Source organism: Semicossyphus pulcher, unplaced genomic scaffold (genome assembly GCF_022749685.1).
Source record: "Semicossyphus pulcher isolate SPU_LCO1_2020_fin unplaced genomic scaffold, fSemPul1.0.p SCAF_8, whole genome shotgun sequence".
Taxonomy (NCBI): Eukaryota; Metazoa; Chordata; class Actinopteri; order Labriformes; family Labridae; genus Semicossyphus; species Semicossyphus pulcher.
The window spans coordinates 12,029,837-12,056,148 of record NW_027211759.1 but is presented as its reverse complement, the minus strand read 5'-3'; the positions used below and the strand labels follow the sequence as shown (position 1 = coordinate 12,056,148).

At 41.6% G+C, this 26,312-nt stretch overlaps 1 protein-coding gene across 1 annotated transcript; it reads left to right on the top strand.

The window, feature by feature from the left end:
- Positions 1-1,013: 1,013 nt before the first annotated feature.
- On the top strand, positions 1,014-26,312 carry LOC138612834 (zinc finger protein aebp2-like). Its single transcript, XM_069686306.1, has 9 exons — positions 1,014-1,609; positions 2,852-3,062; positions 3,935-4,042; positions 4,254-4,440; positions 5,889-6,013; positions 12,367-12,434; positions 22,993-23,106; positions 24,209-24,238; positions 25,406-26,312. Exons 1-9 carry the CDS (start codon positions 1,059-1,061, stop codon positions 25,410-25,412), a joined length of 1,401 nt encoding a protein of 466 aa, XP_069542407.1. The 5' UTR covers positions 1,014-1,058; the 3' UTR covers positions 25,413-26,312.

Sequence of the window (26,312 nt, the reverse complement as noted above, 5' to 3'; positions counted from 1 at the left end):
TTGTGGCCATTTTGCTGCTGCTACACTGCTGATCTTCTGCAGCAGTGAGGACAGTGCCAACGTGGGATGAGTCCACTTTATATCTTTCATAAAAATTCAAATGCTCGTGTCCAACCAATCCTGGATGAGCATTGGACAGAATTGTATTTCTTTTTGTATTTCAAGTAAATGGACACTACTTTCTTAAAAAAGACAATATTTTTAAAGGGGGTTATGATGTAAATGAGAAATGTGCAAATACTTACGCTTTGCATGGATTTTTAGAAGTTAACTGACCCATTACGTTAATGACAAATTGCATAATTTTAATGATCAACTGATTCTTTTAAATTTCCTCAGGCCAGGTTTTTAAATATCAATTCATCTGATACCCATCCTAACACAGCAGAATAATGTAGCTATTTGTAGAGATCGATTTAGGAATGCCCCATTAAGATCCAAGGTCTCTTCATCCATGGAGTCTTGGTCACGATGGCAGCACACCCAGTTTTAAATACAAGTATCACATGTTTAATCATACAAATACATAAAAGCAACATGTAGGAAATAGAAAATGAAGACAGGCATACAGGCCATACGGGCGATATTCTTAACACATTCCACCTCAAGTCAAGGATTTAGTAAAATAGCAGCATGTTTCCTTCAGGACAGTTTTTAAAAGACCTTAACGTGTATTCAGAGTGCATTCACAGTGTTAATCAGAGTCCACCCTTACTAGACAAATTTCTTCTCATTAATTTAACTAATTAACTTTAAAGCATTATTACAGTGTACTATCCAGAGGCCTCAGTAGATACTATTTTTTTAGGTAACGTGTATGGTAAACACTATGAGAAATACTGTGGCTCCTGTATTTGAAAGAATTTATGTGATTTCTGAACCACATGGAAAGTTTAAATACCAACGTCAGAGTTTCCCCTCCTCGTGCCACCTCTGACCAATCAGAGAGCAGACAGTGTGCTTTGACCCCGCCCTTCTTCTGCAGTGAAGCGCTTGACTGTGCCACGGTTGAATTTTAATGCTGAAAGTGTCCCACGGTACGAACGTACGCCGCTGAAATGGCTGCTGCGGCTGCAGAAGAAACACCCGCACTGTCGGTTGAGAACGATGTACCGCTTGTGGAGACAAATGAGGGCAACGGTGAGGGGAAAGAAGAGGGCCTCACCGAACCGGAAACAGAGGAACCACCAGGCAGTTGTGTAGAACCGAAAATGGAAGAGGTGGACGCGGAGGCCGGTGAAGAGAAGCCCGCAGCAGCTACAGACAAGGCCGCGAGCGAGGCGATTGTGACAGACGACAGTGCTGTAACGGTGGACCAGGAGGCGACAACCGCCGCGGAAGAACCGGAGCAAAAGCCAGAGTCACAGGAAAGCCCGGTGGAAGGTAACAACGAACCTGCCAACGATAACACAATAAAGGAAGCGAAGGAGGAGCCGGGTGAGGACAGTCGGTGCTCGGGGATAGACTGTGAAAAGAGCAAAACAGTTTGTGAGGATGGGGAGAAAGCCAGCGGCGGTGGAGACGGGGAGCTGGGCGACAAGAGGCGGCCGAGCGTGGAGATCTCCTCCTCGGATGGGGAACCGTTGAGCCGTATGGACTCTGAGGACAGGTTGGTGGAGAAAGTGACAGGTTATTCTGCACCAGTGATGGTTGAAGATGGTGGTCCTAGCATTGCTTTCTTGAACCAGCAAAGACTGAAAAATAATGTTTTTTTAGTTTTTGTTTGTTAATAGATTGCATTTTTGGCTCGTGCATTGTTGGGTCTTTCTGATATTGTAATCAACTCAAACCCCTTATTTATTTCCACTTTAGGTTGATATAAATAGTAGCAACTTACACTGAAGATCAGAACATAAAATATAGTTAATAGTTAAAATGCACATAAAATGTGTTTAGTTTACTTTTATTACTTTATCTGACAGGGGCCGTGCACAACACAGCTGTTTGGTAGGAGTTAGCTAATTTACATCTGTGATCCCTGGGCAGGAAGATCTAAAAAACAAACATTACAAACAATTAATAACAGTACAAATTAACAAATTTGACAGTGTATGACATTAAAACAACATACATTCCAATATACCTTTCCTTCTCTCCAATTTGGAGGACGGTTCCTTACAAAGGTTACAATCCGTGATCACATGACAGGTTTGCCTTAAGCCATGTTTTAAGTTTTGTTTTTAAAATGCTTAAGCCTGTGCAGTCTCTGATATGGGTGGGAATTAAGTTCCACCTTTCTGTTGCTCTTACTGAAACTGCGGATTGACCAAATGCAGCTTACTTAAATTTAGCTGAACCGTCCCCTCTTGCTGATGCCCTGGTCTCCCTAGTAGTGTTCCTGCAGAGTGACACTCATTACTCTGCCTGTATCATTTGTTTTTGCCTGGTGTGGTTTCCACTTTAAAAAGTTCCCCTCCTCAGAAATGCAGCTTCTTCTCTCACATTGAAAAATGAAGACAAACTGAATGCAAATCTCTAATTTCACTGATCTCATGAATAAAACTGGAGCTAATTCTCTGGACTTGAAATGGGAATAAGTAACAGTTTTCTTGGTGAATGAGTGATGGGGAAAGTGTCGCCTATGAGCCCTTAAGTTGTGTTGATAGTTAAAAAATGTTATCATATTGTGCTAGACCCATTAAATACAAGATATAATTGATTTGGCATGAGGGATAAAAGTGGCATGCATGGCAAATCGGTTGCAGCCTGAAGGCTTTCACGCATAGTGACATTTAATGTGGCTGCACCTGTTATTCATGACTGTGCAAAGCTATGAAGATAATCTTTATGGGTTAAGCACCCATGCTTTTACATTTGCTCTGTGTTCATCTCACTCTCTCTGTTCTTTCAGTATCAGCAGCACCCTGATGGAGATGGAAAGCACGGTATCCAGCGGGCGGTCAACCCCTGCAATGATGAATGGACAGAGCAGTGCCAGCTCTTCCGGGCCTAAAACAGTAGCCTATGCCTGCTGCTGGGACCTCTGTCCACAGTGCTTCAACTCCAGTCCTGATCTGGCAGAGCACATAAGGGGCATTCACGTTGATGGGCAGAGAGGAGGGGTCAGTAGACGTTAAACTTTTGGACTTATGCTTGACTTCCTATCAGACAGACAGGAAGTCAGACAGGAAGGACAGGATAAGTCAAGAAAGATAAAGAGCTATTTTGCTGTTACATTTGACAGTCCATCCATACACATTTGGTGCAACTGGACTGGATGCAGCCATTGAGTGTTAAAGGGGTTAGCGCATATTGCTCAAAGCAGATTTCATTTGAACTACATCTTGCCAAAGAAATAGTCCCAATGTTCACTCGGCTTTTTGTTGGATTAACTGGACTAGCAGGGACACTGGTTTGTAAGAAACTGTTGCTGTTAAAATGTTTAAGATCTAGTGTTTCAATGTTGTGAAACATAATATAAAATCAAATTAACTTTCATGTTATTTGGCTGTAGGTAAAAATATCTGAAACCCGGGAAAACATTACAGTAAAGCTTTCTGAATACCACTAGATGTACAGCAATAATAACAGGTTAAATTCAGCGATGTTTTAAAGGCCACTGTAATAGTAAAATTAGTGCAGTTTACTAAGCTGTAATGTGCCACGTACTGTACAGTACTTTTATAGTGAGAACAGTCAGGACAAGTTTTACAAAGTTGAGTATAAAGCTCTCTTTCTTGACTAAGACAAAAGGTCCAAGAGAAGCCTTTTTCACCTGTACGCTGCATTCAAGAAAGACTACAGACTCCAGAGAACAGTTCAAATTTAGGACTCTGAACTGTACATATATAATTAGAGAAAATCATTCTTTGGCAACTTGTTTGTTGTTTACTGTGCCTCCCTGTCTCTCTCTTACTTTCCTCCATGGTGTTGTCTTTTTATTTGTCTGTTTACAACACTCCTCTCTTCATGCCGGTTTCTTTTTATCCCTCAGGTTTTTGTCTGTTTATGGAAAGGCTGTAAGGTGTATAACACACCGTCCACCAGTCAGAGTTGGCTCCAGAGACACATGCTGACCCACAGTGGAGATAAACCCTTCAAGGTAAAAAAAATTACGCAGAAACAATACACACCTGCTGCTGATAATCCAAAATCTGATGATTAGGGAACATATTAATCATCTTACCTCTTAGCTACACAGAACCTGCTCTGCAAAGCCATTGACTTCATAAAGTTTCTTAGTTGCTTATTTAAAAAGTTCTTACCATATGCCATATCCAAAACATTTCCTGCGTTGTTTTGTTGTTCCGCAGTGTGTAGTTGGAGGCTGCAATGCGAGCTTTGCTTCCCAAGGAGGGTTAGCTCGCCATGTCCCCAGCCACTTCAGCCAACAGAGCTCCTCTAAAATGTCCAGCCAGGCCAAACTAAAGGAGGAGTCTCCCTCCAAGGCCGGACTCAACAAGAGGAAGAAACTCAAGAACAAACGCAGGTGCTCCCTACGTACGTACCTAACAGACACACAAACTTACCCTGCTTCAGAATCTTTCTCATTGTGCTTTCTGTTTTTTCTCTGTTGGGAAATTAGAAGATGAAACATTTGAAACAGCTGAAACTGATTTTTAAGCTTCTAACGCCCCACATCTCTTTCACACACACAAACACACGTACGTAGGCTCATACCAGCTGTACATATGGATTCTCCCTGTGGCAATGTTCTGTATTTCAGAGAACAACTTTTTAGTCTTTTTTTAAGTTGATCTCGGATGCATCTGGTTGATACTGAAAGTTTGTTAACCAGTGGCGGGTGTTGCCTGTGATGGCCCGTGTCTGCATTATGCAAACTCTAAAGACCACTTGTGTGCTTCTACTTGTGTTGAAATGTAGATTATGTTTGTGTTTAATGATGTGTTATTAATATGAAGCATCAAAGTTGAGTCATTATCTAAATAGTTTTACATTACACACAAATAGGTTGTTGCAATTTGCTGCTGTTGTCTTAAAACATATCACTTGTTACTGTGAGTTTTACTTTTGAAAACTGCTCTGTGGTGCATTCAAAGACACTCTTAAAAAAGCTTTTTATTCATGAGACATAGACACAAAGACAAATGAAAGAACCCAAGAGAACCGTTCTTGCATTAAAGATGGGATGACATTCTTAAATCGAATAGAAAATAATCAAACCAACAAAATTCACCAAAGTGTATTAAGTTTTACAAAAGTCTCTGTATCCTGTTTCATACTGTACCTGATTGGTTGGAAACAAATCAGCCACTTGTATCCACTTATTCTCTTGTATCTTGAACTCCTTGGTCAGCAGGGAAATGGCTGATGTTTTAGATATTTTCTATCCATCTAAATGCCGTCATTTTTCTGCCTTTGAATCTTGTTTAAATAACACTTTTGAATTACACCGTACTACACTTTTTAAAGGAGAAAATCTTCTGTAACGACTCTAAAATATCCGTTCATACATGGAGTTGGAAGCATTTTGAGATCCTCTGACATTTGATGGACATGATCTATGCAAACAGCACATCTCCTTTCCTAAAGAGAAAACAAAAATAAGCAAACAGAGATGATCATATTTCTTCAAGTTTTGTTATTTTGCGCAAATATAGCAAATGTTTTGGAGGACTGTTCTCTGTTGTTGTCATTCTACACTTATGGATGAGTTTCAACAGAAACTGTATCCACACTACTGCGTACGTACAGTGAGGCAGCTATTCAGAGCAACTAAACGCGGATGTCATTACTTCTGCTGTAAAACCACAAACGACACAAAGCACGTGATGGTGACATAGTTGTGGTTACTTACAGAAAGACTCTGAAAAGTCATTATATATATATATATATATATTCTGATATATCAGGGCCTCAGTGGGATCTTTGGTGTTACCGTATGCTTGTTTGACTCTCATGCGAGCCTGTCCTTCTCTTTCCTCCAGCGAGGCCCCACGACTTCTTCGATGCCCAAACCATGGATGCTATTCGGCACAGGGCTATCTGTCTCAACCTCGCAACCCACATCGAAAGTGTGGGCAACGGCCACAGTGTGGTCTTCAACAGCACGGTGAGTCTGTGTGCAGCTGCAATCATTTTGTCAGCGTTATAAAGTGTTTGCCTCCGGCAACCCGTTTTCCACTTTAATGGGTTTAAACACAACAAGCAGCTGAGGTCAGAGACAGAGGTTTAAGGATGCATTCTCTTTTTTTCAGTGCATTCTTCTGCTTGTAAAGCTTTACTTTAGCATTAATACATCACCCATTTTTTGTTGCATCTATTTATTGAAAGGTTTATGTTATAATGTAGTAGAAGTATTCCTGTGCACTACAAACACTACAAACACTTGCATAACCCTGATATTTAGCAGACAAAACAAAGCCTTAACACATGCCTGTTGAGACATTGTTGAAAACTTTTAAAGGTCACTTACTTTGACTTACTTTATTATACATTTAAATCTCAATCTGTCTAATGTACAAAAAAAAAAAAAGGAATCTGGCGAGTCTTTAATTTTTTTCTTGCATATATTCCTTTTAGACGACAGGGGGCATGAAAGAACCACTGTTTGAGACTCTGCCTCCACTGACTGCAGGTTTTTTTCTCAGTGCACTTGAATTGAACCCTGTGAATCACCCCAAGGCTTGATGTTGTTTTTCTCTGAATCGGGCTGCACGCTAAAGACAATTGGATTATCTTTGCGTGCATCGCTTCGTCCACTCTGAGCCCAGTGCGTAATTCATAATTTACAGGCTCTAAAATGCTTTGGCACCTCACAATGAGGGTAAATAAGAGCACTCAAAAGACAAGTTTTCTCCACCTCACTGACAATGTTTTCAAAGAGAGAATGAATTAATGCAATATGAAGGTTTATTAAAATATTAAGGTTGAATTTTAATACAATTTGAATGTGAAGGGTGTGAATGCTTTTCTGGTGAAGTTCCACTAGGGAGCACTCTCACTCCTGTGCAAGACGCTCAATATGTACAACAATGGAAAAACAGAGCTGGTCATCATTAGTCCGCCACAGGGAAGCTTACAGTGAGTCCCTATGAGCAGAAATCTGACCTGTGTAATTGTTTCTAGAGGTAGAAAATTTGCCATTAGGGTATTTTCCTCCCACTGAGTGTACTCGGATATCAATTATACATTTAATGTGAGAACTCTTTTAGCATGCCACCACTGGCTAACCTAGCAGAAACAATTAGTGTACTGCTCGGGAGAAAGGTGGTAACATCTCCTAGGGTACGTCACGCGTTAAAGTACTTGGATACATCCTCCACATTTGAAGGCACAAACATGCTCACTACAGTAGGAGGGTGGTTTATTAGTGTGGGCAATGTGGTTAAAATTGGGTATTAGATAGAGAAAGATTAGTCTTCTGTCCTCGTTACATGAGATCAAACTTTTAAGCTGTGTAAGAGAAAAAAAATCGTCTCTCCTGAATCCAAGACAATTCTAAATAGCTACGGTGCTGCTCTTTTTCACCACAAGGTCTTTGCCTTGTCACATGTCTTGCTTTTTCTCCCGCCTTAGCCATCATGCTAGCCACCAAACTGACTCTGTGTCCACTCCATTTCAATCCCTGCTGGTGCTTTAAACACAGCACTATCAACCTATTGTGTTGAGATCAGAGCTATCCTCACTACGGTATTGGTCTGCTCTTCGGCTCACTTCTGCTCTGCTCCTATAAAACCTCAGCTGCTCACCAGCAGCCAACAACTTGAGCTGAAAAGCTGAAAAAAAGTGAAGCTAAAGCTTGGGAAGAGGTTATGGGAGGTAACCGCATACTTGGACACAGACTGAGGAGGAGGGAGAGACAGCCAGGGGAGGGAGAGTAACAAATGGAGAGAAACAGAGACTTTGAGAGAAAGGACACAGAAGAGGGAGGTTAAATGAAGGTCAGGGTCTTGGAATCGGAAGGAGATTTGGCCAGTTGGGCATACACTCCCCTTCTCGCTAACCCCTGGAGGATTGTGGTGCAGAAGGACTTCGGTGCTGCGTCAAACCCCGGGCCCCAGTGGACCCTCCCAGGCCTGAGGAGATGGAGCATAGCCGTGGGGGTTCTGTGGAGTTTGGCCGGTGGGCCTGCTGACACACCAGAGCAACTCAGGCATGTTTATGATGGGATATTTTTGTTATTGGGCCAATCCGCCAAACTACGTCATCCACAGCTTGACCCCCTGACACGAGACAGGCACCCACTTTTTAGCCGTCCGGACCTCCGCTGGCTTTGGTCCTGCAGTTTTCACTGCCTTGTTTTTGAGCCACACTAATATCCACTGTTCACTCCCTATAACCTCCCCCTCTCCCTCCCTCCCTCTCTCTCTCTTACCTCCCTCACTTGTGCCTATAAAGGATTAGTATCTTTCCCTTAAAGCACCAACTTCCATCAACAAACCACTCAGCTCACAAATCACTTCATGCTGCTTAAACACAAGCCCACTTCTTCATCTCCAGCCTTTACATACATGGTCATGGCCTTTTCAAGTGTATCCTGGGCTTGTGATTATTAACCTGGTGCTGTGAGGGGCGAGAGGGTACAGGTTAACAGCTATGTATTTTTAATTAAAAGGGCAGTAAAGCAGCTGCTGGTGTACTGAGTCATAGCCGCAAGGCTTGAGACGCTTATTGTAGAGCCCATTACAGCCAGCACAGGATTCAGGATAATGCTGCAGCCAGGTCCTGCTGTTGTCTCTGAGAGGTTGTCTTGTCTCCCTTGTGTGGGTGTTATTGTGGAGCAGCAATAGCCAGCCAAGCCCAAATGGAGAGCTCGCAGATAAAGGCAGAGACAGATAAACAAGAACAAAATGCAGTGACAGTTGTAATTTATGAGGTGAGACTAATTCTCTGAAATGCTGGAAGAAGTTTTTGCATCTTCTTTGGATTGAAGTGGAAAATGAAAGTGGGGTCTCAAATAGAAATTCCAGTTGATCTGTATAAACAATGGAGAAGAAAGATACAGCCTATGTTTTCATTGTGTATCATGATCGTGACCTTATTCTGGAACCATGGCTTGGTTTTTGTTACTGTATTAATGAGAGAAGATTTGAGGCTGCTTCCTGACTCTTTGGCGTGCGTGTCTGTATAGGAGCAGACTGTAAGCTCAGCGAAGACTGGCAGAGAGACGGACAGAGAAAGGGGAGCTTTTCCACCTGGCATGAAAATCTCTGAACTAGTCAAATGTTCAGTTGTGGGAACTGACTTATTTTAAGTTGTACAGGCTATTTGTGTCTTTGGATGGAATTATTCTAAATATGAGAACAAGTCACTCTTAAGGATCATTCCTTTTGTTCAGATGTTCAGCTGATACTTTAGCGGTTACTTTCCTGTCTGCAGCTTTTTGTCATGCACATGCAGACTTGTAAAAAGTTGATTAGAAACATTATTTCTAGGGATGCACCGATGCATCGGATGAACATCGGAATCAGCCGACATTGGCAAATAAGGTGGCATGCGCAGATGGCAGCGCAGCTGATGTTTTTATTATTTAACTGCTTTAAATGTGCAGTAAATTTAATTGTAACATAAAAGTATTTATGTTTTCAGAAAGATTTTTGTTAGGCTACGTAAGCACTGAAAAATGTTTGTACTTTAATCAGGTGCTTGTACGTTATTGTAATTGTACTTGTAGTTGTTTTATTTTTTTATTTTTTTCAGTGTAAATAAAAGATGTGTTGGGAATTTGAAAGATTGAATTCATGCTTTCTCAAAGAGTGTGATGAAGGCCTGAATACATTTATTTTTTTATCATTTAAGTTAATTTTGGCCCCTTATCCAGACGGGGGCAGTAATAATGATTAAAAAAATTGATATCGCCTATCAGCAAAATTGTTGTTTTAAACATCGTTATCTGCCCTGATTTTCTCAAGCGGTGCATCCCTATCTATTTCCTTGTATGCATGGCAGAGAGATCCATGTTCTTCATGAGAATTCTAACCTGGACAGTCAGGTTTCTCTAATACACTACCCCCATTACAGAAAGCAGCCGCTCAGCTCCGCCTACCCTCTCTGGCAGACCAACCACTGCTGAGTGATGGAAAACGCGTCACTAACTAGGCGCCGCTTGTGATTTTTTCAGACACCCAGTCTGTAATACTGCAATTGCAAAGGCTTTCATCAGTGGGCCATGGCTCAATCACCATTGTGTTACCTCATTCAGCGATACATAGTGACTTAACAGACATTTGTTTCAATGAAAATCTTCTAAATTATCACTTTAGTAACTGATTTTCAGATTCAGATTTATAACACAGAAGAACAAATACGATATGATTTATTATTATAGGTTAAGATGTAAAGGGTAAAATGTACAAGCTAGAAATGTATACAGTTGTTACTGGCCCCATATTAGCCCCATCTTTGGTAACCGCATCATTGAAGTAATGTACACATTATTGCATCAGTAATTATTATCCAACAATATAAAATAGTGCAGTTGGCCAATCTGCCGTATGAAACGTATCACTTTCAGTAAGTATTTTTTTAATGCAGACTTTTGTGCATTTTTTACACATTTATTTTATTTGTAATTTCGTAGTATTTCTATGTCAAGTCAACGACACACACAGTCATGTTCACAAACATGACCCAGAAAGCACTGACCCTGCTGGACGCTCCCAAAGGTCTACTCCATGTCTCCCCCTATCCCAGCCCCCCTCTGATTCACACACAGGGAAACGGATGCACAGATCTCCTCTGATTCTTCCTAACAGAGTCAGACTTCAGTATCCATGTTTGTTTTTCAAATTTGATTTCACATCAATAATATTTCCGTTAAAGTGTGAAAGGCTCGCTTTATCGCATCATTCATACGATTACTGCTGCTTTGCTCTCTTTTCCACTCTTAGGGGTTTCATGCTCGCACCGTATTACAGACAAGAAACAACAACACGGCTGATTTGCCAAGTTGGCTGAAATTTGCAAAGCTTCTCACAGACAATCTTAAAGGCGACGTGCCAACAACAACATTCATATCTGCTTACCGAGTGTGAATATTTCTTTCAAAACATTCATCAGACTGTAACAAACAATGAACTTTCCTTACAACTTTTGCCAGACGGATCCTGGAAAGCTCATCTAAATATTCATATACACTCTTGCCCTCTTGAATTCACTGCAAAACCACTAGCTTAGAGAAAGTATGGATACAGACAAATAACAAAATGCACATTTTAAATTTGTGCTAGATAGAAGACGAAAGCGTTTTCCTGAAACCAAAGACACTAATACGCGTTTCTGCTCTGAAGTGTGAGAGCAAGAAAAGCTGTAGGATGAGGAGGAGAGTCATTTCTAGGTCTCTGTCTCTTGTCTCCGGGGAACCTTCTCCCTCCTGTCCTCAAACCAGTTTCCATCAAAGCCGCAGCCGGTCCCTCGAGTCCCAAAAATAATTTCAGATATTCATGTGCGTAAGAGAGCTTCTTCACATGTGAGCTCATTCCCTCGCCTAAAAATAGACGCTCCTTACAAAAAAGAGCCCATTGACGCAAGAGGTTATATCTGTGGCTATTTTAGACGCTCCTGGTTATTTTTCTAGCTTCGCTTTTCCTAACTGACAATATTTGTGTGAATACCAGACCAGTTTTACTATAAACCAACACAGCTTGATAGATAAAAAGTTATGCGTGACAGGGGCCAAGTATGCAGGAAATCTGGTATTGTCTCAACTGTGTTTGCACAAGAAGAAAAGCCCTGGAGTTTGAGGTTGTGTTGGCAGATAAGATTAGTTGGGTAATAAAGCCAGGTAACAAATCACACATTAAGCGATCCTTACTTACTGGAACAACTGTTGATGCACGCCTGTTTAAAGCCGTGTTGTGTCTGGTGCTGACATAAGCAGCGACTCGTTTCTGCTCAGTGTCGCTAAAGAATGTCAGCTGTGATAAGCACTTCTCAGTGAAGTCCAGAAACTATCTTAACTTTTGTCTGCCTTTTGAATTCCCTGGTTTCAGCGTGTAGCAGAGGAATGTGGGATGGATCCAGTTGAAAATAGAAATCTCACCGAGCTCTCGCATGCATTATTAAGTGCTCTCACATTGCTTATTAGTGTAATGATCAGCCACTGTATCACTTGGTGAGATGTTTGAAGCATGTAGCCTCATTATGCGTTGGAAAAGAAGGGGCCATGACGGGGGCATGCCTTTGAAGCCTGCTCTCCGCAGACATGAGAGGATGCTGCAATAGGAGACAAACCCAACACACTTATGCTAATCTGATGCTTGTTAAATCACTCAGTCTCTTGAAATTAGAAATTAACCATAATATGTAGGTTAAATTACAGGTCTACGTCAATTTCTGGTACAGTGTGACAGAGACAGACTTGAGTGAAATGACAGAATGAGACGAGCGTGGTCGTCTTGCTCTCAGGCTCTTAGCACTTTGTATCTTTTATAGTTCATCTTGTGTTTTCTCGTCGCTGTGCAGGTGCTAGCCAGAAGGAAAGAGGGGTCTGGCAAGGTGAAGGTCCTCCTACATTGGACACCTGAGGACATGTGAGTACAATTTTCCATCCCCTACTCTTTACATCTGCTTTTATTTCTATCATGTGTATTAGCATTTAGCATTTTGGTCATCTCTAGTTACAGATTTTGCATAGAAGTGTAGAATCTGTAGGCAGGGATGTGGATTATAGGGATGGACGAGTGATATTGACCAATCACGTATCAGCAGGCGTATGCAGGAAAAACAGTCTGTTAGGAGAGCAAAAGCAAGCGGAACGTAATGCACCGTAATGACATCCTGGTTTCCATCAGCGGCTAACAGACACCTCCATGCTAACAGCTAACAGCTAACAATCTGTTATAAATCTAAAATTTAGCTTGAAACAAATTCCCTTGATGCTGCGTCACAAAAGCCGTTCAGCGTTCAGATTTCCCGACGTCCTTGAATGCATCAGAAATTATCATTCCAACCTCCGTTTAACAAATAAGCATTTCAAAAGTAGTTTTCTTCTCCTCTTGATGACGGACCTGACAATGCTTCAGTTTTACTTTTTACTAATCGGCATCATGATGTTGAAATTTCTGCAAAGAAAAGACTCGTTAATTAAAGTAAATCACAAGAAAAACTTTCTTTTTCTGTGAACAATGCAGCACGTGGAGAAAAGTAAGTCTTGACTGAAAGTCATTTATCGCTAACCGCTGGCTGCACGCTCGGCATGTTCACAGTTAAAGCTATATCGTCACCAGACTATAGTTGATGGGATCCAAGATTGGCATATTGGTATTGCGCTACCTATCACGATAGAGAGATCACGATTAGATATCTTGGGTTATGTTGCCACATGGTGAGAAAGGCAATATATTCTGATTGAAAACATTTTTTTATAGTCGGTGTATAAAGAAAAAGCCACCATGTGCATAAAATCTGAGCAATAAGAGTTTTCTTTTTTATAAAATAAGAACAGCTGTATCTGTATCTGTATATATATCATAGTCCCTGCAACATGCAACATCAGCACTACTTTGTATGCAATCTAATATCCAATTAGATGACTGCTTAGTTTTATGGACCACCTACTATCAACATAAGTGGCAAGTATTAACAAGTATACAGTATGAATATTTCAGTAAAGGGTTTGTGTGCATGACAGTTATGTGTTCATTAACACTTTAGGATTCAGCTTTAACCTCTAAAATGTCTCTGATTTTACAAGCCAGCAGCTGAATCCATATGTACAGTGTCCTGCACATGCTTACCATGTACAGCCCGGGATCGTCTATAAACATTTCCTTTTTGAGCAGCAGGGGATCATGCATGCATGAACATTAACAATATATATGTATTGCTCTCTGATAGTTTTACGATTCTCCTCTCCGTCCTGTTGTGCACTCAACATGGTGGCCTTCCCTCATGTCAGGGCCTGCTATAAATCCAACCCAACATTCTTCTCTGAGCTGATCCAATATTTGTTGTGACATCTTTCAGTGTGAAGTTCAAGGTCCTCTTGTAGTGCATGTCACGCTGACACCTCTGTTTGAAGCCCAAGGTCTTCTCTTCAAAGGGGGCTGAGGACAGCTGTGGTCAGTATCAGCCACTGTCCTCACTTAGAGTTATGATACACCTGCTCGTGCTCACTCGTAGCGGGCTGATTGGGAGAGGACTGGTGGTGTTTGGGTCTGGCGCTGGTTCTATACCATCTGCTTGGCTCAGTTTTCCTTGAACTAACCTTGAACTGGCTCACAAAACAGTTTTTTAAACACTTGATCAGGATCCAGAATTACTTTTTCTATGGCTCTGGATGGATTTGCACTAGAAAAAATTATTCATAGCCCATTGGGGCACGAGCCACTCCCCCTAGTATGCACGAGTTGCCTACCTATTCCCATCCCACCTCAGGTGAACCTCGGCACCTCTGAAGCCCCAGCTCATTTAAGCAATCGGGCAGAAGGGCAGGAAGGTTCTGCACTGTGCTTATGAAATGTGTCTTTCTCTTACAGAGAGAGAAAGCTTCACAGGATGCTGTGATTTTCAGCTCAGGGGAAGCTCCCACCTTACTTCCAACACTCCCACTCCCCCATTAAAGGGTCTGACTGCACAGCCTCTGAGGATGATCAGAGAGAAGAGAGAGGAAGAATGAAAGTGAGGTGGAAAGAAGGTGAAAAAGGGTGGGAGATAAGAAAAAAAGCAAGCCAGGGGAGAGGAGGACGATGAGGAGGGTGGTGGGAGGGAACGAGAATAAGGTCAAAGGAGACAAATTAGAGTTTGGAAATCAAAGAAAAATGGCTTACGGAAAAAGAAGAGCAAAGAAACCCGGATGATGCATCATGAAGTAAACTTCAGCTGACAGCTTCCGATGTTGCCAAAACCTTGTTCTCTGAGCCTCATGCTGCTTCATCCCCCCCCCCCCATGCTTCCTCTTCTTCTTTCCTTTTCTCCTCTCAGATCCACCTCCGCTATCTCCTCCCCGCCCTGCATGTGGGAGTTTAATCTTGTGCATAGAGAAATAATAAGAGGAAAGGCGGAGGGAGAGAAAGATGAAGTTTAGTGATCAGGAAAGACTCCTCATATTAATTCCAAACAGAGAGACACAGATGGAGATTGATACGGAGACTCGAACACAGATAGAAGCAGAATAGATGAGGGAAATAATGTGGGAGACAGAGAAATGGAGGAAAGTGAGAAATGGGAGTGGGAACAAAATGGTTCTGGGGGAGAGAAATGTGGTCGAGTGAAACCAGAGAGTGAGCGATACGGGGAGAATTAAACAGAAAGAGATAAAACTAGATTTCCTGCGTGACTTCATCCATGCAGGAGAATCAGTGACGCTGCTGAGTCATACATTTGCCCCGGGGCTGGTGAGTGTTCTGGTAATTAATACGCATAAGCAATCCATAGAAGGGTGGTGAAGGAAAATGTGCAGTGATCTCTTAAACTGTGAGCATGGTTGTGTTGACTCCCAGGAGATAAAAGTTGACCAGGTGATGAATATATGAGCGCTATATATACGTTTATTCTTGTACGTTTGTATCAGTAGTGCATGTAATTCACTTTTCTCCCACTCCATTGACTCACTGCTGCTTCACCTCTTCATCTCTAGTCAGCAACTGTCCAATTTACGGGCTGAAATGACAATTGCAGCTGCCACATTTTGTCAGCTGTAGCTAGTAGGGCTGGGGACAAATGATGGACAAAAGTGATGTCTGGAAGTACTTTGACAAAAAAGATGAAGATAACATGCTGTGCAAGATATGTGGTGTTAAACATAGAAATACTTGTTCAATGTTTAACCATATGTGCTTAAAGCACAAGGAGAAGAACAGGCAGTCTCACATCACATCATTTGCTAGCCCTGTTAGCTCACAGCGTTGAGATGATACCCGAGCGGAGAAGATTAGCCTAGTAATATCTAGGAGGTCAGCGTCCGACATACGTTTTTTTTAACGGTAAAAAAATATATATAATTGTAAATTAGGGATGCACGATATTGGATTTTTTGCCGATATCCGATATGCCGATATTTTACAACTCATTTAGCCGAATTGCAGAGATCATAAACTCTCTTCTGTATTGGAATTAGCGTACAGTATACAGGTGATACTCTTATCGCATTTGTTACAACGATCGGGGTGACGGGTCTTGAGATGGTTAATCAAGTTTGTAGTGTTGAAAGACTTTGCCTTGGCTCTTCCTCGCATCACTGAAGCTGAGCAGTCTTTGCAAATAGCAGTTTTGCTGTCTATTTCGGACACTTTGAAAAACTTCCACACCACGGACATTTTGGCTTCTCACTCTCTCATGCTGCAGGTAGACACGCGTGACGTCATCACGCTGCGCCGCGCAGGTCTTCTTCGCGCCGGGGACATTGCGCCGAGATCGGGAATTTAATCAAGTATGCAGCAGCCCCTTATTTTATCGGTTAATTATATCGGCGGATATCAGCGTGTTGGCCGATGTCCGATAGTTCATTTTTAAGCCAATATCGGCCGATACCGATAACGTGCCGATAATATTGTGCATCCCTAGAGTAAATATATAATTACTCGTTCATAAGGTAGTTAGATTACTCGAATATTGAGATTATTGGAAATGCCCAATCCCTCGTAGCTAGCTCACTATTTAAGCTAACATGTTTTTTAGTGTTTCTGTGCTTTGTCCTTTTAAAGCAAGAATCAAGAGGAAGCTTACATTTACAAGATATCACATCTAGGGGTGGGTGGGACAAAATATTGATATGGCAATATATTGTCGTCCTGACTGGTCGCTAGGTTTGCGTGAAATATCAATATTTTTATTTACAAAATATGGTGCTCTAAACAGATTTTCTCGCAGTGAGTGGCGCTTAAGACATGAATAAGGGTAACGGAAACTCATTAGCAGAAGAAGAAGTTGACAGCAGGATAAAAGAAAAAGAAGAAGACAGCAGGATAATGTTGGACAGCGATGGAAAGAAGTTAAGAGATGCGCCAACCACTTCCAAAGTCCTTATTTGGTTTTACAGTCGTTCTATTGTTCTGTAAATGTAATTTACTGAAAACACGGACATTGTTTCATCTCAGCTTGTGTCAAATTCTGTGAAACTGACACCAAATTGCAGTAAATAAATACATTAATCGGATATCTTGATGCATCATAATAGGATTGTCTTGCAATACATCAATAATTGCAGAATCGCTGTTCTGTGACATCGTTATCATGAGCCATGTATTGTATCGTGAGTTACGCTGTGATTCCACCCCTAATCATATCCCAGTTGATGGTCCCAAAGAGAGTCCTATGACACTGCTCTTGCAATGCAGTATAGAGGTAGATGGACCTGGTTTTATATTATAATTAGTAAGGCATAATGTACAGTGAGTGGGTTGTTATAGCTGATTGGAGCCCTGACTGGGTGATGCAGGACATTGCTGGGCTGCAAACCTCCCAAATTACACGAAGACAGAGCTGCTTCCTTTGTGTCCTTAAACCTGCTCTAACAATGGCAGCTTATATGAGAGGAGATAAACATACAGTTTAATCACTTCCTGACACTTCTGCTTTTTGCTTTTGGAATAGCTAAACAAACGCTGGGTATCTCTCCAAGTACAGCCTCATGCACATCATTTCCACATGTAATGAAAACAAAAGCTTGACAGGCCAGCAGTCGCCGCTCAGGGGAGGAAATCTGGCGAACTGTATTGTTTTGAGACGAGGATGGTTAGTAGAGTCTCAATCGAGCCAAGTTAATATTTAATCTTTGACTCGGTGTAATGTCCTCGTATCTGACACACAATCTGGTGGTCATTTATTCAACCATCAAGTGTCGTGACCCTCAACACCAAGGTCAACATCAAGTGCTGCACTGTGAATGTGTGTGTGCCAGTGGGTGTGTTTGTTTACATGTATGTCCTCAGTAACCGAGTCAATGATTAGCCGTGTGAATGTGGGAAGTCATGTTTATTAATGCTGGAGCAAACCATTCACATTCTGACTGACACTCATTAACTCCATTTGGGTTAATGAGTAACTGATTAACACGAACCATTCTGAACATGAACCAGCAGCGGCTCACACAGGAGGTAGAGGCGGGGGCTGTGTGGGCTGAGAGACAACAAGGGAACCATAATTGCTGTCTAATCTTTGATGGATGGGTGAATGGATTCCCCTGCACGCTGTTGAGTGCTTCAGAATAACAAACAGTAGAACACACAGTCAGTGACAGTGAACGCCTCGAGCCACTGGCACATCATGTTATGACAAACTGCACGTTGTTTATCAAGCAAAGCATGATTTATCTCTTCAACCTTTGTTAGCCAGTTTTGTTGTTTTCAGTGCTAACAAAATCAAATGTAGTAAAGTATTTACTTTTTCAAAAGAGTCTTATATTTAACTTTTGATAGTGATGTATAAGCTTATGAAACATACAGAAATATAACATCAGTCCTACAATCTCTGTGTTATAAAACCTCCTCAACTCCCAAGGAAAGAAAATCTTGTGATCTTTGTCACATCAAAGCCAGCATGCAGAATCCGGGCAGAGTTAAAGGGTTCTTTATTATACTTATGGTCTGTTAGCGACATCCATTAGAGGTGTGAAAATTCTTTGTCTTCTTTGTACATATCTTTGATCATGAACACACGTATCAGTAATAGGTTTTACGTGTGGCCAATTCCTGCTGTGACCTGCCTGAGCAGGCGGTGTCATTTTCTAACATAACCAGCTGCATACTTTTCCCTGTTCTTGCTGTTTTATTTTTTTTTTACTTCTTCACACTATAGAGACGTAAAATTGATGGTTTTACTACTTTTAGATCTAATTTGAAATCTTACTCAGGGTTAAACAGCAACACACACGCAAATAGGAAACATAAAAATCGATGTCAATCAAATTTTTAAGAATTTGCTCAGCAGTCTTAGGCTCTACCATTGACTCAACCCAGCCAAGGAAGGCTGCTGAAAAGTATTAGTCTTGTTTTTCTTTTTCTTGTCTTTTTTAATCCGCACTTTTTTGAAGTCGAGGTGAAATGAAAAATGTCATTTTAATCCTTTTAGATCACATCCCCGGTAATTTTGTGCATCTATTTGACAATATAGGCCAAAAAATAATACAGAAAATCCATTTCTTCGTATTCTTATATCAAAATCTGATCATTTTTTCTTCCTGTAAAAAAAAATATCCTGTGTGCTTACGTAGGCTAGCACCAAACAATTTCAACCAATCAATCTGCAACATTTAGCCGCAGAGCACCAAGAACGCTCGGTCAGTTAGCTAGCTACTGCGCTGTGGAGAACGTCTGTCTACGCCCACTTCTCAACGATCAAATCAAATCCCTCTAATGATGTGTCCCGCCTGCACGTCCTATTTCACTCGGAAATACGTCACGATACCGAAACTAGATACTCTCGAAATGCCGTTTCAGCTCGACTTTAACTTCAGCTGCAGCATTTTGAGTGGTCATTTTGTGTTTGAAAGACATACAGTTGCTCTGAACTTCCAACAGCAAAGGGCAGGACAAGGCACCAAGAAAATAGTGCCACTTTTTCTACTTTTGAAACTTGCACTGGCAAAACTACTCCTGTAGGTATCTAAATCCACTGATAATTCAAAACCCATTGATAAATAAGCCCAGTTTATTCAATCACAAATCTGGCTCCATGAGAATTAGCATGGCAACCCTGTCAAATCCCTGTCAGCACTAATGAAGTGTTTTGAAAGAGCTGCTTCCATTTCATTGTGCGATCACAATATTGAGCAGTTGTGTGTATTGTGATTGCATTATTGTATGATTTTGCAATATCAGGTTTTCTTTTGGCTGCAACGACCTTTGCAGTGCCTGAATCAGCACTCAGAGCTGCCTCTCCTCTGCCCTGCAGAATGATGCAGTTTATAGGGAAAGCAAGCAGTAATTCCTGCTGAGTAACATATAAAGCCGTTTAATATAAAGTGATTTAATATATACTTGTTCCTGGCAGAGTCAAAGTCTTAAAGCCATCATTCTAGGCTGAGAGAGTGGGCTGGTACCCCTCGTTGCTCTCTTCACAGAGGCCTCACTCACAATATACATGTCTGCCTCTTACAGTAGCAAGCCAACCAAGAGTCTCCTCTGGAAAATACATTATATCCATTTGTCTTTATTTGGCTAGGTGTGACTAGACGGGTTCTTTAGGTGGAGACGTCTTTGAAAGTATGTTTGTGTGAGTGATATGAACACTTTGGTGTAAATCCTTATGCCTGACACGTGTGTGACACGCTGACCCCCTCGGTTTGGCCCTCCTGTGTGCCTCACATTCATCAGAAAATAATTACTCATCTGTCCCACAGCACACTCCCTCTGACATGTTTACAGTGACTCTGGAGTGGAACATGTGCGTGCAGTGCACACAAACACACATGGGTGTTTACTGCGTATTTAACACTCAGCAGGTCCTCCTCTGTCATTCGACGTTTGCTTTGCACAAGGACACTAACTCAAGACTTAGCTAAACTTTAAGGCCGCTTTGAAGGGGACTGTTTCTTGTCTTGTCGCTGCGTCTGCGTCAACTTCCTCTTTCTGCTCTCCAACCATTAAAGGGGATAGATCAAACGAGAGAGACTTTACTCATAGCTTCCTTTCAGGGTTACATTTTGGATACAAATTAGGAGCACAACTTTTCTCCTTTTCTATCCATAAACCTGCCATCAAATGCAACATGATCAGATATCTTTGCCATCGTTGCTTTCACATGGGCAAGCTTCTTAATTTTACTTTGTTACATTCAGTTGGACGCGGTGTCAGCTTCATTTTCAGAAGCCAGTTTTCAGCTGTCATTTCCTTAAAATAATAATCTTGAAGATTTTCATTTCAGTAAATGTAAAAGTCACTATCTATCACTGAATGAGGTAACACGATGGTGATTGAGCCAATGGCCCGCTAATGAAAGCCTTTGCATTTGCAGTATTACAGACTGGGTTTCTGTGGTGACATTTGCAGAAAAAAATCACAAGCGGCGCCCAGTTAGTGACACGTTTTCCGTCAGCCAGCAGTGGTTGGTCTGCCAGAGAGGGTAGCCGGAGCTAAGCAGATGCATCTGTCTCTGCAAGTGTTGTGAGTAAACAGTAATCTACTATCTACTATTGTGGACAATGTGTTACAAGGACTGTCCTTATGAGGCCAATGAGGTAGGTGAGGACAGTGGACGAGCAGCCCTGCCTACTACTTGAACAAAGTATCCAGAGCCGTATAGAGGCTCAGTGGAGGTCCAATATGCTCCATGATCCACCATTGCGATGTCGCAACTCTCTCTCTCTCTACGGCTCTGAAAGTACCATCACTCAATCAGTCAGTCAGTCACATACAGACCCATGTGTAGGGCTGACCCGAGCGGTCAGACAAAAATAAGTGAAAATACAAAGAAAAAGAAACGAATTAGACGCTCAGATGAAGGCAAACAGTCGAAAAAGGAAAGCGACCGTCAGCAAGAGTTACAACCAGAGCTAACTGTGGACGTGACACATGCGACACTGTCTGGATATCTGGGAAGTGTGCTCCTGCAATTACCGCTTATCGCCATAGGTGCCACCAAAGGGAACAAAACTGAGATCTTCGAGATTACCACTTTAAGCAATATAGTCAGTTTGGCTTCTTTATGTTATGAATGGATCAAGAATTGGGCCCTTACTTTTGTTCTTATGCAACACGCTTGAATGTGTGCACACCCTTGTTGAAGTAGCATTTTTTTCTGATCTGAAATCTGTGATACTGAAGAGCATCGAGTTAAGCTCAGGTTAAATAATGCTTTTACAAATTGTTTTTATAACTATTATAACCTCAATTATTTTGCGTAATGGATCGTTGGATATTGGTGGGTTATGAGTTCACTACTGTGGCTTTCTGTACTTTATAGTCTGTACTAAATTATCCCATGTAGCTAGCCCCAGCCTCCAGGCACTTAAACAGGCCATAAAAGGATTTGCAATCACTGTTCAAGCGAGTGGTTGTACATTAACTTGAGACACTTAACTTTTTTCCCTCGCTCACCACTTTCCCTTTCCCCTCTGCGAATTCTTCTTTTCATTTATCTGTTTCCCATCACTTTTTTCTCTCTTTTGTTCTCCATCTCTACCTGCACTAAGTCTCACTGAATGTGCTGCATGTGAAGGGCAGCCATCACCCCGTCCCGCTGAATGGGCTGACTAGGCATGTGAATGAGTGATTTGGCTGGGTGGCTGCCTGCAGAAGGTGTGTGTGTGTGTATGTGCGTGCGTGTATGTCTGCATCTCTGGGGGCTCCTGTGATGACGCACGTAGTGACGGGGGGAATGCTGGGGGTGGAGACGGGGGGGGAGCTGGAGGAGAGAGGGGAGGCGCAGTCGACTCGCTAAGCTCTTTGTTTCCTCTGCACCTCGACTTGCCACGCCAGTGCTCTCATACACTCCCTTCATTCACAGGGGATCAAGCTGTACAGTAAGGTGCAGCTGAGCCGTACAGTACATCATGTGCACATGTGTGTGCGCCTGTCAATCTAAAGACCTCCCTACCCTCGTGCTTCAGAGGCGAAAAAAATCATAAAATCTCACATGCATGCAAATATAGATGGATTTAAATGCACAGAAACACACTCTAACATGCAGGGGGAAAAATTCTCCAAAGAATATTTTTTGGCCCAGTTTGCCAAGTGTTGGAATCAAACCCGAGGCTGCTTTGATGAGACCACCCCACATATGGATCATTTTAAATGCACAATAACACAATCTCACATGCACACTTACACACACTCTTCCACAGGTCCTGGTTTGATTTATTCAGATGCATTAAAAGCGAGCTAATCATAGAAAGTAGAAGTTGTTTGTTAATTAACAACGTGGGAGGACGGTATCTTCCCCTCTGTATGTGTGTGTGCAGACCTGCACTCCCCTGTGCCTGTGTGTCAGTCTTTGGTCAAGGCCGTGTTACTTATGGAAATGTACTCAGTGTTCAGAGGGAGGTGTTAACATGTGTGCTGGACTCAATGAGGCTCTTTGTTCATCTCTCTCACCCCGCTCCATTCAACCTTCCCCACACTCAGTCCCCCCTTTTCTCTCCCTCTTTTTTAGTTGGAGCCTAAACCTTGACCACATGTCCCCCTCTCTGCGTGTGTGTGTGTTGTCTTGCAGACTACCTGACGTGTGGGTGAACGAAACAGAGCGATCGCAGCTGAAGACTAAAGTGGTGCACTTGTCCCAGTTACCGCAGGACACGGCCATGCTGCTCGACCCAAACATCTATAGGTGAGTGTGTGTGTGATGCCAGTGGCCTTTTTGTGCACATTCACAAACAGAGACAGGAACACACATTACTGCAGGAGCATTTTATTCTCAGTTCATATTATTCTAATGCTCAGTAGGATTCATTGTGTGAAGCATTTAAGTGCCACAAGAAAGTGTTTGCAAGCACCTACCTCTGCCCTGCACACCTGTGTTTCCCCGTTTGTGCAGCATCAGTAACACTTTGGTCCACCAGGGGGCAGCAACTCCTGACTTCAAATATTAGGTTAAAAAAGTCAAGTGATGACAAGGATGTCATTCATCTGCAGTAGCAAGATATTAATTAGTTTGCCTGAAATCTAAAACAGTGATAATGAATATTTTCTTCTACTAGAGATGAATTTCAGGTGTTTAAGCTGCTCGGCTGATACATTTGAATACCAGAGATTTATTTGAGGAAGTGATTTAGCCAAAATCTTGTTTAAAAATAGAACTAATTACAGTTTCAGATTTTAAAACGTGAAATCTAATTTCTTTATAATGTCAAAATGTAGATTAACAGCCTACTCTCTCTCTTAAAATGCACCAAATTCTACTTAAGCAGCTCTGCCGGACTCACTACTCTCGTCACTGCGATGAAAATCAAAGTTAGCGTTATAGTTCATATACAAGCCTGAAAATGTGCCCTCTTGAAGAGGAGCGATGTGTCCAAAATAACAGAGTGGTCAACTTACCGGAGATATATGGCTCACAAGTGTGCTGATCAGCACGCAGACTGCCTGATTTTAATTGGACCTGAAGGCTCAGTAACTGTTGGGGCTGCTGCTGGACTCTGGTTTCACAGTGAATATAACCGTCAGCACTCAGCCAGTTTGTGTCAAGGTTGTCCTGATGTATAAAATCCCCCCAAACAAATGAGGTGGTTGCTGCCTGTGGCAGCAAATATAGATGGGTACTTGGAATCCCTGTGCATGTAAATGGGATGGAAGTGTAGGATTGTATACAGTCAACAGTGCTTGTCCATGTTGTGGCTCTGACATCATACATTACACAAGACTGGAATCAACTTCACAACGTCAAAGATGCTTTTGTAAAGTGGCCTCACAGACTTCTTCTGTCCTTTCAGAGCACTTCCTCAGAAGCGACTGAAGCGCAGGTAAGCTGAAGCAGTTTGACACGTGTGCTTAGTTATAAAGGAAAGTATATAGACTTACACTTTAGGATACATGTAGATACGATACGATACGATACACTTTATTGTCCCCTTAAGGAAATTTGTCTTGGACTCCAATGGTGCACACACTTCGCTCCCATTACAGTAGGATCAGTAAATTAAAGACAATAGAAACCAACACAATCCACATGTAGACAAGAGTGCATGCCAGTGAAAGACCACAAACATGTAAGATATCAGATATCTATGGATGGATCGGCTGTTCTGTAGCACTTTACAGCAAACAAAAAATTATGCAAATCAAAAACCATAATGGGAATCAGCTTTATTGGCCAGGTATGTTATTTATATTACAGATATGTAATAACATATTTTATGTTATTATTCTATAGTATTTAAACAAATGAAGTTTACTTTTTTACTCACATAAATAACTACATGAATAACTTTTCTGCTTTTTAGTAATAGCAGTATAAGCATAGTTCTTAGCAGTGCTGGTGCACACACAGTTGTACAGACATAAGCTTTGTTGATGCATAAAAGCATCTTTTATCTGCATCTCTCAAAGCTTTAATATATATACAGTAATGCGGTTCTTTGAATACAGATAAAACAGAGCTGCTGCTGTATTCTTTCGCTTGTTAGCTCAACTATTAAAGCTACAAGTCTGTACTGTAGCGCCGGTCACATTTTGAATCCCCTTATTCTTCGTGCTGTAGTGCAGATCAAATGATGCCGATGCTTTGATGGTATGGTAATGTGTGTGCATTCGCAGTATTACCCGCAGCCCCGGCTGTCCTGTGGTGAGACATCATTGTCGATGATTACTCATCGCCCACGGTGTCACTGTTCCTATGTACCGTGAAGCCAGTTAATTGGGAAATGGGCCATTTTGGAGCCACGACCCATGGCATTCCCTGTTCTCACTTACACATGAGGTCATACTTGGATGTTGTTCATTATTCCATTAATTGACCTCAGAAGTTTAGTGTAGCTTTAAAATACACAGTGTCATTTGTCTATAAAGGGAATCAGCTCAATGTCAGAACATCCAGCGTGAAGCTCATTTCTCAAACTTAATCTCTCTTATGACACGCTGAGAACAACTCATTCTCTCATTCTGTCTTTCTCTCCTGTCTTTGTGCTCAGCCTGTAAGGAGTCATCTGTGGACTTGATACTTAAGGGGAAAGGCTTGTTCATAGGAACTTTATCTATATGGGATGGGACGCTGGTCATCGGTCTCTGCTCAACGGGGGAAGTGAAGTGTCGATAAAAGGAAGCGAAACTTGGCAATGCTGCAGTTCTCCTTTCTTCCCTTTTCAATTTTGTATATCTGAAATGACTGTTGTAGCCAAGGGTGGTGTAAAAGGGGACGACACTTTTTAAAAAAAGTTTGTGTTCAACTTCAATGAATGTGTTTTTTTAAAAAGCACCAAACTGAAAAAAGAATGCTTAATACCCGATGGTGTAAAAACTGTTTTGTGTAACCTTGTCAGAAAAAAACAGCATATTTTATAACTGTTTTGTGTAAAATATTTATGCAGATTTTTAACTTATTTTTCTACCATTGTGTACTGTGGGTTTTTGTGAAGGTTTTCAATAGAACCGTATTTACTGTGATAATCTATGTCAACTCTTAGTTGTAGGGATATTTGAACACTTCTAGATGTAATTATGTTGTACACGACACGAGTCTTAACAGAATATGCTATTTATACTGAATGCAGTACTTTTATCTGTTTGTGTGACGATGAAATATGAGGCTGTGCCAGTCATGTCTGACTTGCATTTAATGCCAAACACAACTTTCCAGGAGCAATAACTCGGTAGTTAAGAACACAACTCATAATCTCACCCTTCTGTAGACAGGACAGCTCTAACATCACAGCACTTCAAAAGTGTCACTCAACCCCTCTCTCTTAAATGTAACATGAACTCTCTTTATCATAGTTGTTATGATAACTTTTCATTATTGCTTTTTTATTGTTAAAAAAGGATTCTTTTCTACTGTATGATGTCCCTGTTGGAAATGGAATACTGTGTTTTATAATAAAA